The sequence below is a fragment of the Pantherophis guttatus genome, chromosome 2, assembly GCF_059756535.1.
Source record: "Pantherophis guttatus breed Tessera chromosome 2, ASM5975653v1, whole genome shotgun sequence".
NCBI classification, from domain to species: Eukaryota; Metazoa; Chordata; class Lepidosauria; order Squamata; family Colubridae; genus Pantherophis; species Pantherophis guttatus.
The window spans coordinates 57708739-57726516 of record NC_142064.1 but is presented as its reverse complement, the minus strand read 5'-3'; the positions used below and the strand labels follow the sequence as shown (position 1 = coordinate 57726516).

The following is a 17778-nucleotide window of genomic DNA, read 5'->3' as shown; positions in this document are numbered from 1 at the left end:
TACTTGATTAAAAACCTAAATTAGTTGGAATTAGAATTTACAAAACAACCTTATGAACTGAGACGTTTGATAAATATTACTGATACTCCTTTAAAATTCTGAGGATCTGTCAATTCAGTTTACCCTGCAATTTAAAGACTATGCCAGCTAAGAGCTGGTATTAAAACCTTTGAAATAAAGAGAAAATAAAACTCACATCTGGCAATTTGCTACTTCAGAAACTATAAACCAGACTTCTACAACTTAATCCAGCTGCTTCCAGATGTGTACAATGCAATTCCCAGCAATGGAGATAATGGAAACAGTAGTTGAAAACATTTAGGGATACCACCACATTGAAAAGGACTTCTACAATTTTTTCTTTCTAATTCCACTCGTTTATTTATGTTGCATTCTATTTATGGACAGAGAGAGTTGGTTAACAATTTATTACTCTGTAATTTATTACTAGTATACAAGAATATTAAATAAAGTTGGAAAAAGACTTCGTAAATTAGTTTGTACATTATATTAATACAGTGTTTACATATGGTATATTACAGAAATACTAAACTCCAAATCACTACTGGATTCAACCAAGAGCAGGCTGTGTCTAAATATAATCCTTCTTATAGAATACCCTAACTGTTATCAATGGTACATTATTGCCCTTAGACCCAGGTTTTGCAGTAACTTGAAATCTATTAATATGTTTGCATGGCTATTGCCATTCTTCCGTTAGATGATTCTGGACAAGGAGTGTATTCACGCAACCACCAAGAGTTGACTCAAATCACAGAAGTCTTTTTGTAAAGGTGTACTTTTTCGTAGCTTGTTTATGAGTCAGTTTTGACAAGCAGATAACAAGGGACCAGTGAGTCCAAATAAGACGGTTTCTTTACTTGCTCAGTCTTTTAAAATGTTTAGCAGGTTCATGCAGAATTTCAGTAGGATTTGATCCCTCATCAGTTCAGATATCTAGTAAGTTTTGGGAGCATGTGGAATATGTGGACAGATGCTGCACAGTTTTTGCATCTGCAAAAAGGCAGGTTTTAAAGCGTGCAAAAAGCCCTGCCCTTTATCTATACCAACAGGCAAGCCTCCTGGTGCTAGTTACACTTTTCGGATCCCAACCACTGGTGCCCTCTGCACATGGTCAATCCCTCTCATCTCTCTCTCTCTTTTGCACAAGACAAAGTCACGCTAAGGGAACTCTGGTTTCTCACCTTTGATGTAGACATCGTCGTCCGCCCGCATGAACCACTCATAGGTGTCCAGGTAGTGGTCGTACATATACTTGAGCATCATGAAAGATTTCTTCTGCGGCGGGTACGAGTCGTCCACGCCGGATAAAGCCACGACCGGCAGGGGCTGCTCCCCTTTTAGGCCGGGAGGAGGGACCGATCCCTCGCTAGAGAAGAACTCCACCCGGCCGGAGATGGAGCGCGCCCAGGTCCGCTGCGCTGCGAGCGCTCGGCTGCCCAGGTACTTCTGGGCGGTCATCACCCCGACGTAAAGGAAGTGCCGGGTTTTGGCACAGCCCGGGGTGCCCGCGTAGTCCCCGCTGCCGTTGTGGCTGCTGCCGTGGCGGCCGGCGCCGCCTTCTTCCTCCTCGTCCTCCTCCTGAGGGTCTCTTCCAGCAGCTGCAACCGGGAGACTCGGCACTGGCCCATCTGCGGCGGGCGGCGCCGGGGGCGGCCGTGGCTCCCTCTCCTTCTCCCACCGCCTGTGTCTTCCGCCAGTGCCCCCCAAGCCGGCGGCCGTTACCGCCGGCTCCTCGGGTCGCAGCTGCCTCTTTCCTCCGGGAAGACCAGCCACGCGGCCATAGAAAGCACAGAGGTTATTGCCGCCGTCGCCGCCGCCGCCGCCGCCTCCACTCAGGGAGCCGCCGTGGCCGCCGCGCCTTTTCCTCTCGCTCAGCTCGACCACTTTGGGGGCGATGAGCCAAGAGGCGACCGTGAACCCCAAGACCAGCCCCAGCACGACACTCAGCCAGGGGCGCCGGGACCGCGCGGCCATGGTGGTAGCCACAGGATGGGGCGGCGGCGAAAGAGCGAGCGAGCGAGAGAGGGTTCCGTCCCGCGAGGAGACGCCCACCGAGCTGCGGGTCCCGCCGCCGCTGCCGCCGCCTTCTTTCCCTCCGCCTCTTTCTCGTCACGCTTCCAGAGCCCGAGACCGCCTTTGCGAGTCCGCGAGGCGTGGTCGCTTCCCACCGCAGCACAGGCGCCGCCACCGGCGGCAGAAGCTCCGGGCTGTTGCTCCGAGTGGAAGTTCTCTCCGCGGGCAGCGGGACTAGCGATACAGCCGCTGCCCCCTTCCCCGGCGTCCAAGAAAGGCGCCCGCTCTCGGGCTCCGCGGGCAGCGCTTTCCCAGCGCCGTTGCCGCGCTGGTTTCTTCGCGTCCCTCCCACCCCTCAGCCCCTTCCACGCAAGAGCGGCGGAGCGAACGAGCGGCCGCGGCCGTCGTTGCTCTCAAACGTGGCTCTGCTCGCTGCTCATCCCGCTCCTTTCAGGGCCTCCGAGGCGCGGCTTCGTAGCGCCGCGCTCCGGAGGGAACTGCACTAACAGCACCGTCGATGCAAGGATGGCAAATAGCCGACGCCGCCTGAAGGGCCTCCGGAAGGAAGATTTACACACGAACACTCACACAACAAACACACACACACACACACACACACACACACACACACACACACACACACACGCGTCCCTTAAGACCCGTTCTCATACTTTTCTTTTCACTTAGTGTATGGAGATTCTCAGTCATCCAGGTCCTGGTTATCCCAAAGGTGCTTTTTCAGGCGGCAACTGGACTTTCTTTTTTTTTCTTTGAAGACGTTTCGCTTCTCATCCAAGAAGCTTCTTTCAGCTCTGACTGAATAGTGGCTGGATTTTCCACTCCTTCCATTCCCCGCCACCCAATTAGAGCTGAAGAAGCTTCTTGAATCAGAAGCGAAACGTCTTCAAAGAAAAAAAAAGTAAGTCCAGTTGCCTCCTGAAAAAGCAGCTTTGGGTTTCCTTGACTTATCTGCATCCAGTTCTGGTCGCCATCAGATACAAAAAAGATGTTGAGACTTTTACAAAGAGTGCAGAGAAGAGCAACTAAGATGATTATGGGGCTGGACTGGAGGCTAAAGCATTCGGGGATCGGTTATGGCAACTGGGTATGGCTAGTCTCAGGAAGAGGACTAGGGGTGACTTGAGAGCACACTTCCAGCACTTGAAAGACTGTCGAAGAGAAGAAGAGGGGTCAACCAATTCTCCAAAGCACCTGAGGGCAGACAAGAAGAAAGGGGCGGCAGATTATTAAAACAGATTCCAACCTAGAATTTCCTGACAGTGAGAACAATTAATCAGTGGAAGGGCTTGCCTTCAGAAGTTGTAGGTGCTCTATCACTGGGGGTTTTCAAGAAGAGGTTGGGCAACTGTTTTTCCGGAATGATGTAGGGTTTTATGCTCAAGCAGAGGGTTAGACTAGAAGACCTCAAAGGTCCTTTCCAACCTGTTGTTCTATGTCCTGTGTCTTGGTTCCCCAAAATCACACTTTAAGATGTGGGAGGATCCCCTTCCAAACAGGTGCTACACAGGATGCAGAATTGTATTGTAACGGAATGTAGGCATGTGAGACAAGTTTGGTAAGAGGTAGGAAAAAATACTTGCCTAAGTAGTAAGGTATTTTCCTTCTCAGCGACAAGAGAGGTAAAAGAGTGCAGGAAAGTTAAGCCCCCTTCCCATTAGCCCTTTGAGGTTGCCTACATCAGAAAACAGGCTCTGGGGGGGGGGAAATCAAGATGAGCTAAAAGAATTTGGCAGGTTTGATTGGTTTTTCTTTCTGCCCCTCTTACACCCCAGTTAGTTAGGGAGAAATAGCCTATGTTTCTTCCTAGTACTCTCTTGTTTCCCAGGGCTTAAGGGAGACTTCTGCACATTTAATTTTTGTATCAGTTTCTGAATATTGGAATTCTACAGTAAAGCCTTCTCCATGGCTCTAGGGACTCTTTCTCAAGTTTCACTAAAATGTTCTTCCCTCCTGAAACCAATAAAGCAATTTGTTTTGCAAAGGCCAATTGTTTTTATTTGGGCTTGTAGCCAAAGGTTAATGTTTTCATTTCTCACACTGGGAAGACTGGCACCCCCAGCTTTCAATTTCACCCATGCTACAGGGAAACCAACTGGCAATAACAGTACTGCAGGTTTAGCCTTTTGTCAGAATCACTCTTGACAAATTAGGGAAGATGACAAAGGGGTCTTCAACTTTCTAATGCTGTGAATGTCTTCACAGGTCTGGAGACTTGGGGGCTTTAAAAAAGCCACCTCTCTAATGAAACTTGCCATCTCTCCAATCAATCCCAGTTATGGAGAAGTGTCAGGCTAAGAAAGACACTGGTCTTTCTTTACCTCCCAGGAAACCAAAGGTTTGAAAAAGTTGGTTTATTCTCTGCATCTGTCTCCTCGTCTGGGCTGAAAATTAGTTCCTGGAATTGTAAAAGTTGGGTAGACAAATTTAAAGAGATGACCAGAAGCAAAATTTCATGGCAGCAGAACAGCTCCTTCCTACTTGACTTCAGAGTCCTATATTAAAACCTGGGTCTAGTACATTAGGTAAAGGTAAATGTTCCTCTTGCACATATGTACTAGTCGTTCCTGACTCTAGGGAGTAGTGCTTATCTCCGTTTCAAAGCCGAAGAGCCAGCGCTGTCCGAAGACGTCTCCATGGTCATGTGGCCGGCATGACTAAATGCCAAAGGCGCATGGAATGCTCTTACCTTCCCACCAAAGGTGCTTCCTATTTTTCTACTTGCATTTTTTACATGCTTTCAAACTGCTAGGTTGACAAAAGCTGGGACAAGTAACGGGAGCTGACCCTGTTATGCGGCACTGGGGATTTGAACTGCTGAACTGCCGACCTTTCAATCAACAAGCTCAGGTAGCCACTGAGCCACTGCATCCCTTTTCAAAAGTATGTTAAGCCCAAATTTTAAAATAGCCTTAATCTGATTGGCAAATTGAGGATTTGCACAATGAAGGGGACAGAGAACAAACTCATCCATCCCACCCATCTTCTGAACTTAGAAATATCCAACCCAGCAGCTGACAGGGCACAGGAATATTGTGCCATGAAGCAAGGGAGAGAGAGCTGTCTCACTCCTACTTTCTCAAATATGGTTGCTGCTATTCGTTAACTGCTCTTCAGACTGATCAAGGTCTCTGAGCCAGGATCAACTCCAGACATGGCTTATGAAGGGAATAGCCTGATGAGAAGCAAACAGAAACATTTGCCATACAAGGCAAAATAATCAGGGATTAATGGTCAGGGGGCATGCTCTCAGCCTAAATCAGTATTTCTCATGTTGGCTGGGCAATTCTGCGCATTGAAGTTCAGGAATTTTGCCCAAGTTGAGACCCACTGGCCTAGACTATTCAATAATGTCACAATGATCCCATTCCTAGGAGCAGCAACAGAAAGATCAATGAAGCATATCAGATGGTATCTATAGAAAAGCTGTCATGGCTTATTGCCTGCTTAACAGGGGAATCAATATCTGAAAACTGGAGAAGCTGAGGCTTACTTACAGCTGCCTTCAGTATGAATTAGAGATGAGACAATATCATGACTTGGTGATAAGTTGGGCAGCCTTAAAAAAAAAAACCCCAGGTTTGGGCTATTGTTAGGTGCTAGTGAGAACAGACTGAAAAGCTACCAGAAAGTAAAAAGGCATGAAGAGTTCTAACAATAAAATATGAATGGAGAATTGCTGGAAACAGCAAAACCAAACAAAAGATCTAACTTGGAAACTAGAATATTAGAATTGTCTATTTATTGGCACATTCATATGATAACCCAGACAATGGGAAACTTGATATTGATTTCATGCTGCTTGTCAACTGCCAAGGCATCCCATGGATTTTGGTCCAGGTTTTGAAAGAGGGCTGGGAATGTCAAGTTTAAATATCCCATTGATAGCACATTTCACCATAGGCCTGCCACTATTTCTCATCTATGAAAAGAGAGTTCCCATGTATTATTCTACCTTAAACTCTCAATGTATTGATTGTATATAAACACAGTCACTACAGTATTCAATGCAGAAGGCTAATTATCAGGAGTCATTGAAAAGAGAGGAGTTATAAAAGAATTCTAGTGTTGATATGCTCCTTAGGCTACTAGTACATTGTCAAGAGTTAATTTGAATCAAACATGATATTAGGGACCTGGTTTTGTGGCCCTGAGTCAGTTCTGAAACATAACATTAACATTATACCCTTTTTTTTAAAGTAACCACAAACTACAGAGAATAAAGGGGTAGTGACATCCAGAGCAAATAACAAGGATATCAAAATCATAGCATGCATTCAATGACATTATACAGATGCCACAATGAAGTACTTGTGTCACATGGGCTGGCAGTACATCCCTTTCAAAGTTTATGTTTACCTAGCATAAAACAATGTCATTTGAATTTGGATTATAGCACTAGTAGCTATTCATAGTCTAAGAGCTTACCTTGGATGTTAGAACAGAGTGACAGCTCTACTTGAATAGATGGAGCTGTGCCCTCTGATAAATGCTTTGTTTTGTACAAGCCACCCATCTTAATTAGCTTTGTATCAATTGAAAGAAGTAAAGCTAAAGCGTATTTTAAGACAAAGGGCAGGGTACTTAGGTAGTCTTTAAAAACCACAATAAGCTCTGCCAGGGAGTTTGTTGCAACTTGAATTTTTCTTGCACATTTGCATGTATTTTAGATCCTCAGAATAGTAATGGACAGATCAAGAGTAACGGCACCACCTTGTGAAGTAACATTGTGTTTGCAAGATATGTTTTCTGGATGCAGACGGGCCAGTGTGCTATATAATCCAGTCCTTATTGTTTAGGAAGGCCAGAAACCAGTTTAAAAGAAAAAGGTTTTTCAAGCACTTGTATTACTATGTTTTACGAAGTTAGACACGAAATCTAAATTAGAGTGCCTGAAAACATTAACTGGTATTTGTTGTTGCCTTGCAAAAATGGTAAATTAGCCAACACAGATTAAGGAAAACATTAACAAGCTTTTAGGAATGGGATTTCTTCCAACAGATCTCTCTCTAGCATAATGTAAAAACTCCTGTTGGGAGATTCCTTGGCAAGGATACCTGAAATGAATCAAGCACTCCATACAGATGGAATTTTTGGGGAACAAACAAACAAACAAACAATCTTTATGCACCTGTTGTAATGCACTCTTGTACACTTCTTCATATCTCAGTTTATACTTTATATATTTTTACTAACTTTCTATTATTATTATTATTATTATTATTATTATTATTATTATCATCATCATCATCATCATCATCATCATCATCATCATCATCATCATCATCAAACATTTTAAACTTTTCATCCTCAACCTATTGCACCAGGTCTCAGTAAATGTTACAGGCAAAAAGATTCAGTCTTCTCTACTTTCTCTGTCTCAAATTATATTGCACTACCTTCTAACCTTGACCATTAGCAACATACACATATGTTTTGTTGATAAACCAAGGATTAATTTCAGGAAAGATATTATGAAATAACATTTTAGGCACAGGTTCAGTTCTCTTATATACAGTATTTTTCGGATTATAAGATGCACCTTTTTCCCCGCTAAAAGGGGGTGAAAATTTGGGTGCGTCTTATACACTGAATGTAGCCCCACCCCCCACTGTCTCCCACCCTTTGGCCTCTGCCTCCCAGCAATTTACCTCCTTACAGCAAGCAGCAAGAAGAAACAGCCCGTTTCAGCTTCAGCACAGCATAATTAGCACAAGTTGATTGTCAGTTGGATTGGCCTCCTGACCTTCAGCTGTTTCAGGCTGCAGGGATTCCCACTTCCTATTTCTGTGCGGGCCTCTGCTGCTTGCTACAAGGAGATTGCTTGCTGGGAGTAGATTTTTTTTCTTGTGCTAATCAAGCTATGCTGAAAACGAAAATGAAAGTAAAACAGGCTGTTTGCTGTTTGCTGCAACTAGGCAAAATTGCTGGGAGGCAGAGGCAGATTTCTTTTTCTTGTTTTCCTCACCAAAAAAGGTAGGTGCGTCTTATAGTCCGGAGTGTCTTATACTCCGAAAAATATAGTATATGCTAAAGAGAATTTTTTAAAAAAAATCAGAAAAAAGACCTCTAGGATGGAAGATTGATTTACTGACTACTATTGGTTCTCAAATTGAAAATAGTTCATGAAGCCACAGTATATCACATGAAGTTAATTAATACATAGTACCTACAAGATATTTTCTGAGAAAAAAAATGTTGTTTTTTCATATCCCCTAGAGATGGGTGTTCTCTAGAATTTTCTCCAGGAGAAGTGGCAGAGGAACAACACACAGGAATAATTAGATGCAAATTGAAAAGAAAAGCTGCTATTCAAATTCAGGTATCGTTAACATCTGATCAAATTATTTTGCGGTTTCTATAATATGAACAAATAATAATATGAAAAGGCATTTTCTAAAAACTATTAATACGATAGATGTATGCATAATCGGAAAGCTGTCTGAAAATTTTTCATTAAGAGAGAAATTATGGTAATTAAACATAGGTAGTCTTTGACTTATGACCATAACTGAGCTCAGAATTATGGTTGTATGTCGTGGTGGTTGTTAAGCAAGGTAGCCATGTGATCATCTCATTTAATGACCACAAGCCCGGCTGTCCCTGTTGCAGTCATTAAGCAACCATGCGGATCATTGAGATCGGGAAGGCCCTGGCAGGCCTGGCTCAGGCCTAAACTGCAGCTCACAAGAAGATTGCTCCATAGCTCACAAGGAGAAGTAGCTGATCCATTGTGCATCCGAGAATTGCAGCTGCTTCCCATATATGGCACCCACTTCCAGGATCGCACTACATGTGGCTTCTGTATAGGAAGATTGCATGGTGCATTGGCTGCTTTCCCTTGGGAAAGGTGATTTTCGTGTATGTGATGTGAGGCATGATGGGAAGCCCAGTAGGGTAGGAAGCAAGCCAGGGCCTGGGGGTACACAGCTGGGGGAGGGGAAGTTGGCCCAAGGGACCTACAGGATGGCATAGGGAGAAAGGCAGATGAGATCAACATCCCTCGGGTTGGATGTAAGGACAGGTAGATTGCCAAGCATTCAGTTTTTTTCACATGGCCACAGGGGTCCTGCAGAGGCCATAACTTTGGGTACAGGTCATAAGCCGGGGTGAAATGTAAAATTTGTTACTACCGGTTCTGTGGGCGTGGCTTGGTGGTGGGAGGTAATGTGACTGGGTGGGCGTGGCCAACTTTTTTTTTTTAACTTTTCAAAGCATTTTTTCTAATGCTTTGAAAAGCCTCTGCCCATCAGGCAACTCAGCTGGGATAGTCAGAGAGGCTTTTTAAAAAAGACCTCTCTGACCATCCCAGCTGAGTTGCCTGATCGGCAGAGAGGTATTTTAAAAAAATTTCAAAGCATTTTTTTTACCACCTCTTTGGCCAAGAGGTTGCAGAAAAAAATGCTTTGAAAAGCCTCTGATGATCCCAGCTGAGCCGCACGATCATTAGAGGCTCTTTTTCTTTTACTTTTAAAAGCATTTTTTCATTGGAAGAAATGGTAGAAAAAATGCTTTTAAAAGTAAAAAAAAAAAAAAGCCTCTGATGATCATGCAGCTCAGCCGGGCATTGGGGGGGGGCAGGGATTTTTGCTACCAGTTCTCCGAACCACCCACCACCATCGCTACCGGATCGGGTGATCCGGTCCGAACCAGGAGCCGGGCATTGTGGGGGGGGCAGGGATTTTTGCTACCAGTTCTCCGAACCACCCACCACCATCGCTACCAGATTGGGTGATCCGGTCCGAACCAGGAGCATTTCACCCCTGGTCATAAGTCTCTTCATTCAGGACTGTCGTACTTTCAAGTGCTCGTTAAATCAATAATCATAAGTGGAAGACTATTTGTTCATGGGCAGAAATGAACATAGACTATGTTCACTGTAGATGGGTGATCAGTTTAAATCTTCATTTCAGATTATTCAAATATTTAATTTTTAGAAAATGTTAATATTTTCCTGATCTCTTTGTTTTGCACTGTAGCCTATGCTATTTTGTTTCAGAGAGTACTACAGTACTTTCAGGTCCAGGTCAAAACGGGGCTCAAAAAATCTAACCGCTAGATGGCATTAAAGAGCTTTCTTTATTTCTTTTAACAACCTCTTGCATGCAACCTGATTTAAAGGCAATCCTTTTAACTGCAACCACTGTGTGTAAGGGAATATTGTTAAAATTAATTTTAAAAATCCTACTACTAGTAATTCATAGTAGATTAAAAACGAAGCTCAAATCATTATGCAAAATTAAGCTTTATCCATAAGTACTGATGAAATTTACTTTTGAATCGAAAGTTAGGAGATTTTATAGCACACACACCCCTCCCGTGGATGTTTGTAGGACAGGTAGGGCATGTAGCGTATTAGATAATTGTTATTGATGGATTAAGCATGCTAGGATTGCTACTTAGCTATCTTGGGCTACCCTTATATGATATAATCCTTAGAGATTCCATTGACTGGTGTATTTTGTTTGTTATACAAGAAGACACAACCCTGATGATGACTGGGAAATCATAAAAAAAGAAGCAAAATATTACAAATTTGATAATAATTAAATAATGCTTTAAGGTGTTGCCTAATCTGGAATCCCAAAAAGCATTTACAAGGGGAGATGTTTTGCATTTAAGAAAAGATCTGCAATTGCTATCTCCAAAGAAACTGCTACTAGAGATGCTATTATCACTACTAGTTACAAGGAAATGTGAATAAACTTACAATATAATGAAAACAAAAAAATATTGTGGTAAGGTAACATTAACTGTGCTTTCATCATGGTAGCACTTCAAACCCAGCAGGTTAGTGCAGGTGGGGGCGGGGGGTCCAGAAAAATTCAACAAAATGGGATGTGTTCTATAAGAAAGGAGCTCTGGTGGCTCAGCAGACTAATTAACATCCACTTACATCTGCTGCCTGCAATTACTGCAAGTTCAAATCTCACCATGCTCAAGGTTGTCTCAGCCTTCCATCCTTTCTAAGGTAGGTAAAATGAGGACCCAGATTACGGGGGCAATAAGCTGACTTTGTATAAATATACAGAACGCTATTGCTTAACGCATTGTAAGCGGCTCTGAGTCTCCGGAGAAGGGCAGCATATAAATCAAATTTTTAAAAAAGAAAGAAAAAAAAAAAAGAAAGCTATTCGTTGAAGATCAGCAAGTAACAAAGTTACTTTAAAAGAATGCATTAATGCATGCCATAGATGAAGGATTCAGTAATTGATGTGAAACAGGGATAGCTAACCTGGAAATCTGTAGCATAAATGGGAAAATCAAGCCATCAGTATGGACCACTGCAGGAATAAATAGCAAAATTATATCAATACAATTGGATGCTGACTCTCCTATGTTGGTTATAATCAGGGGTGAAATGGGACCGGTTCTCTCCATTTCGGGCGAACCGGTATTGATAAAAACTACCAATTCGGTCGAACTGGTAGTTTAAAAAAGCTACGATCCGACGATCAGCTGTGCCGCGTGGTTTAGTTTTGCTCAAAAGCAGGAAATCCTGCTTTCTAGCAAAGCTAAACAACACGGCACAGCTGATTCCCCTCCCCCCCCACTGTTCTACTTACCATCCCAAGCCTCCTTTTGGTGCGTACTGCGCATGCTGAACTGGTAGCTTTTTAAACATGCAGCGCGCGTTCGGTGCACATGCCAGTGAATTGGTAGCAAACCGGTTCAGATTTCACCACTGGTTATAACACAGCATCCATTTGAGTAGCATTTCAGAAATACTAATCTAAAGCCATCAAAAATACAGTATCAAATATTATACTATAGGGAGAAAAAACAAATCTATTGGAATAATGCTTTTATGTAAAATATAATAGTCAGTGAGCTTTGCTGTGAAACAGATCATGATTCAGATCGTAATTGAATGAAGAAACTTCAATTGGATTTGAATTTCATCAAACTCCTGCATGCTGTATTTCCTATCCCAAAAACAACTAAACATGAGCTGAAATGATATTGGATGATGTTTTGCCTAGTATATTCCAGCATACTGAAGCACATCTCAAAGGTGAAATAATTTTAAAGGAAAATGTGACCCAAGGTTTTGCAAAACTCAGTAAGTTCCATATGACATTTACTAAGTGGCAGAAACTGAACTTGATTAAATAGAAGCTGAATACATTATTTCAAATGTTTATTGGAGTCCATAGGTTACACTTATGTTTCAGTAGATACAAGCAATGAAACTCGCATTCTTTTAATCCACTGTTTCAAGCTAACCAACGTGCAAAAAACAACAATGACAAGTCAAGCAATTGTGAATATCCCAAGGCTGCCAGTGACACCCACAATGTCACCAGTGCCAGTGACACCCACAATCATTTTTAGAGTTCATTTACTATTATAGCAGATTTCTGCCAACTTTATTTACCACATCATCACCTTGGACACTTTTCTACAAGCGGGAAGGACAAGGCGGTGGGTAAAACAGTGTGAATAAGCTTTCAAACAATCAAAAAAGGTGATATCAGACATGGTGCTCGCACATTATACACCAGTGAAAATGGCGTGTCATGCCTCAAAATGTGGCATCAACACCACAAATGGCATCACACATTATGAAGGACAGCAGTGAGTACCTAATAACCTCTGCATCACTGTCCTTCTCTGCTGCAAATAAGAATTATGCACAAATAAACACAGAACTTCTATGCTTGCTTTTAAACATAAGACCCTTGGTGGCACAGTGGTTATAATGCAATATTGAAAGCTAACTCTGCTCATATTGCCAGGAGTTCAATTCCTTCAATCTTGACTGGTTCAAGGTTGATTCAGCCTTCCATCCTTCTGAGGTCAGTAAAACGAGGACCCAGATTGTTGGGGGCAATATGCTGACTCTGTAAGCCACTAATCAGCATATATAGAGCTGTAAAGTAATATGAAACGGTATATGCTAAATGCTGTTGCTATTGCTATTTTAATCAGTATTTATAGGGAAGGGGTTGATTCTAAGCACTTGCTCATAAGCCTCTAGTGCTAATCTTCAGTAAAAAAAATTTTTAAAAAAAGGCGTAATAGCTGCTTGAATACAGCATTGGGATTTATTCTCTGGAGGACACAGTACAAACAAGAGTCAAAAGGACGCATAATCATGCAAATGTGGACTGATTGCCTCATGTAGCTCTACAGAATAAGTAATCTGAAAAATTTACTGTTGGGTGGGGGTTTCTTTAACATACTTTCAGAGATTGAGAGTTTTTCCATCACAGCTGAGATAATTTAAGGAGAAACTCTACGTGATCTGATGCTATTTCAAGTCTACATAGCAACCCAGATGTCATGAGAATATATTGACAAAAGAATCAGTATGTGGAGTCATACCATTGCCATATTAAATTCAAACTTGGCAGAGTTGAATTATGTGCAAATTGAAAGTCATCATGCTATCCAAGCTGAGGGTGTTGGTAAAGATGAAGGCATTAGCTTGCGGTTTTGTTTATTGAACAAGCTTTGAGTTGTTCAGCTTGCCAGGAATGTCCAAATGAACCCAGAATCCATATCACTTAACCTATGGGGATGGCAGCATCGTTGTGGAAAAGAAGTCCCATAGCCTTTGCAGAATGACTTGTGGCCACAACTTTTTAAACAGTAAAAGATACAGGATCAGAATGCCCAGGGGTATTTGTGGCTACAACAGTGTCCTATCATACAACTGCAAACAAATTGGCTGAATGTTTTAGGATGCTCTCCACTATCTGGACAAAAAGTTACATTGAATCAAAAACTTGCACATGCTTAATTTATAAAAAGTACACACAAAACAAATTGTGAGTAGTAAGTAAGTAGAACAGCGGAGGTACTGAAATCAGCTGTGCCGCGTGAATCAGCTGAACCAGAAAGAAGGAACTGTAGGACAGGATAGGGCGGGGGCGGTGGGTGGGGCCAGCTGATCATCTTAACTACCAGTTCGTGCAAACCGGGCCGAACCAGCAGCAGCCCATCACTGCTTCATGTGATCGTGACTTGTGACCTTCCTTGCTGGCTTCTTAATTGGCTTTACTTGTTGGAAGCCAGCTGGGAAGGTTGAAAATGGTGATGATGTGACTGCAAGATGCTGCAACTGTCATAATTGATAGTCAAGTGCCTGGGTCACGATCATTGCAAGGACCAGTTGTAAATCATTTTTTCAATGCTGTTGTAACTTTGAGCAGTTGTTAAAGGAACGGTCATAAATCCAACATATGTAATTAGACAGACATATGTAGAACCAACATATGTAATTCACTGGAGTTAGCCTTTTTAGTAGTGTCAGTAAAGCAATCAACAGAAAACATTTTTCCTGACTTAATTGTTAAGTAGGAAAAAGCAATCTGTTATATATTCCTAATCATACAAAACGACTTGAGGATAAAACCAGTAGTGGGATTCAGCCAGTTTGCACCACTCTGGGAGAACCGGTTGTTAACTTTCTGAGCAGTTTGGCAAACTGGTTGTTGGAAGAAATCATTAGGGCAGAGAACCGGTTGTTAAATTACTTGAATCCCACCACTGGATAAAACATATAAAAAACAGTTGCAGGAATTGGGTATGTCTAGTTTAATGAAAAGAAGGACTAGGGATGACATGATAGCAGTGTTCCAATATCTAAGGGTCTGCCACAAAGAAGAGGGAGTCAAGCTATTCTACAAAACACCTGAAGGCAGGATAGGAGGCAATGGATGGAAACTAATCAAGGAGAGAAGCAATCTAGAACTAAGGAGAAATTTCCTGAAAGAACTATTGATCAGTGGACTCACTAGCCTCCAGAAGTTGTGAATGCTCCAACACTGGAAATTTTTAAGAAGAGATTGAACAACCATTTGTCTGAAATGATATAGGGTTTCCTGCTTGAGCAGGTGGTTGGACTGGAAGATCTCCAGGATCTCTTCCAAATCTTGTTATTCTGTTAAAACACAAACGTTTTAGGAAAGACTACTCTGGATTGCAGTATAATAATGTCACCAGGTGGCAGCAGATCATGGAAATCCAATTCCAAAAAGTCAGTTTTCACTAGATGGCAGCAATACAAACTACTTCAAGTTAGAGGTTTAAAGGTGAAAAAGACTATCCCAACTCAAACACAACCTACTTCTCCTCCCCCTCTCTTCCTCCCCTCACATACACAAAGCTTGGTTTAGAAAGGCTCATTATTGGCTGCCTTCCTGGAAAGTACAATATTTTTGTTTTAGGTCTCCACCCATCAACTTTAGTTATGTACATAAATAGATTTCTTTTTAATATTTCCTGTTGTTCACTTTTTAAAAAAAATGTAGCAATGAGCAGAATAACAGTGAAGAGTATGTTCAGTTCTTTTAGGAATGCAAGTTAATGTTCAACAGAGTTCAGTTATTATGAACTGCAATCTAGTTTCTACACCATGATGCAAATTATTGCCCCCCCATGCTTTATTCAATTAATTAACTGTAAATTATTTTCACTTTCCTAGCATTCAAATCTATTCCAAATTCTGCTGTGAAATTCTGATTCTATTCCATCTATGTTACTTCTGCTTTATTAGAATCTAGTAGCAAACAAGTATAGAAAGCTCAGGAGGGCTTGATGACAATAGATTTTGAGACTTTATCAACATTTTCCTTTAAAATGTGTCCTTATAAATCAAATAGCCTAATCTTTGGTGTTCTCACACAACACAAAGTCTGTCAGAGGTTAGAAGAACCACAAAAAATGCTTAAAGCCAAAGTGGTTTTATGTTCTAAAATCCTGGCCCAACTCAGTGGAAACACAGGAGAACTGAAATTTTTATAGGTGGAAATATTGCTGCTGTCCTGGGCTCATTTCCACATATTCATATGTTCACCAAAATACATCAGACTAAATGATTTTGTCTCAAAATCCACATCTAACATTTGAACATACTCATTTAGAGTTGTATTAGTGGTTCCAATATACATGCAATTAGGCTATAAGGGTAGAAGAAAGAAGCTAATTAGACTATATTTATTTTTTTGACATGATTTGCATTGTTAGAAGAAAGTTCTAGGTTCAAATTCAGGCTAAGTCAAATAAAGAATACACAAGACAAGTTGCATGGAACAGAGGCAGAATTTACATAACAGCATAGCTGCAGTATAGCTATCAAAAGGTAGGCTACACAATCAGAATGCCGAGAGTAGTAATAGTGGGCTTTGATTGTGTGGATGTGTTAATTGAGGTGGTTTTGACCTGAGGATGTAGGCAGCCCAACGAGGAAAGTCATCTCTTGCCCTGCAACATCTTTTCTAGGTGTGGAATTTTATGAGGGGTCTGGCATTGGCTCTGCAACCCAACAAGACAGGCACAGACTTCAACGGATAATTAGAACTGCAGAAAAAACAATTGCTACCAACCTGCCTTCCATTGAGAACCTGTATACTGCATGAGTCAAAAAGAGGGCTGTGAAAATATCTACAGACCCTTCGCATCCTGGACATAAATTGTTTCAACTTCTATCCTCAAAATGACACTATAGGGCACTGCACACCAGAACAACTAGACACAAGGACAGGTTTTTCCCGAATGCCATCACTCTGCTAAACTGTAATTCCCCCAGTATTTTCAAACTATTTACTAAGATTGTATTACTATTATTCTTCTCATCCTTCCTATTACTTATCTCCTCCCACTTATGATTATAATCTTGTTGTTTGTATCTCTACGGTTTATATTGTTTTATTTGTTTCCTAGTATGATTTGATTGCTTATTTAGTAACCTATGACTATCACTAAGTGTTGTATCTTATGATTCTTGATGAATGTATTTTTTTTTGTTCTTTTCTTTTTATGTACACTGAGAGCATATGTACTCAAGACAAATTCCTTGTGTGTCCAATGACACTTTGCCAACAAAGAATTCTATTCTATTCTATTCTATTCTATTCTATTCTATTCTATTCTATTCTATTCTATTCTATTCTATTCTATTCTATTCTATTCTATTCTAGATCTAGCAGCAAGGAACAGATTTCCATATCCTTGAAGGGATTTTGCTTTGAGATTGATTTGCCAGTATCTTCTGGCTTCTTGGCGATTGCACTTTGTCAATTTCAGCCTACATAGGATGAAAAGGTTTTAAGCAATTTTTATACCTTTGTATGTGGGTGAGAAAAGTTTTTGTTTTCTAATGGTATAATTCCATGACTTCTAACACTATCTAATTGCAATTGTGTATTATTTTGTGTATTTCTAGTCTCCAATTTTCAGGGACCTTTCTGATAAAATCCACCTATGCAGTACGTTAGGGGATTTTAAAGTAGATGTGAACCAAACCTGTGAGACATAACGTCTTTCTTTTCTGATCTCATCAAAGTTAAAAATATAGACAAATTTAGTCAGAATTTCCAAAGTGCTGGAAAATCATCATGACACAGAAAAAATAAAGTTATTAGAATGGTTTGCTTAAAATTTAAACAATCAAAGTGATATGTATTGAATTATTGAATATGCGTCTTTCTTTTCTAATACTAATTTTGGTGCCAAATGAAACTGATGAGCAGATAAAGGATGTTAAAAAAAAGTCTTTCTGTATTTAGTATATATAGTAAATAGTTTCAGGATTCATGGATGACAAGATATACCAATGAACACACAACCTAGTTGGCTCCAATTGAGTTGGAGGAAAGATCATAATTCTTTCAGTAGCTATCAGCCAAGATAATAAATACACTTACAAATATCAACAAAAGAAACCCTCAGTTGCAAAAGGAAAGTAATAGGGTTCTTGTTTTCAGGTTTTGCATG

The 17778-nt window shown here is 41.2% G+C and overlaps 1 protein-coding gene across 1 annotated transcript in view; it reads right to left on the bottom strand.

Moving 5' to 3' along the window:
- CHSY3 (chondroitin sulfate synthase 3) overlaps positions 1-2375 on the bottom strand; it is a 65663-nt gene extending 63288 nt beyond the window's left edge. Inside the window, exon 1 of the mRNA XM_034410008.3 lies at positions 1206-2375. Coding sequence (XP_034265899.2) covers positions 1206-1998 — 793 coding nt within the window. The 5' untranslated portion in view covers positions 1999-2375. The remainder of the gene's footprint in view (positions 1-1205) is intronic.
- Between the last annotated feature and the right edge of the window lie 15403 nt (positions 2376-17778).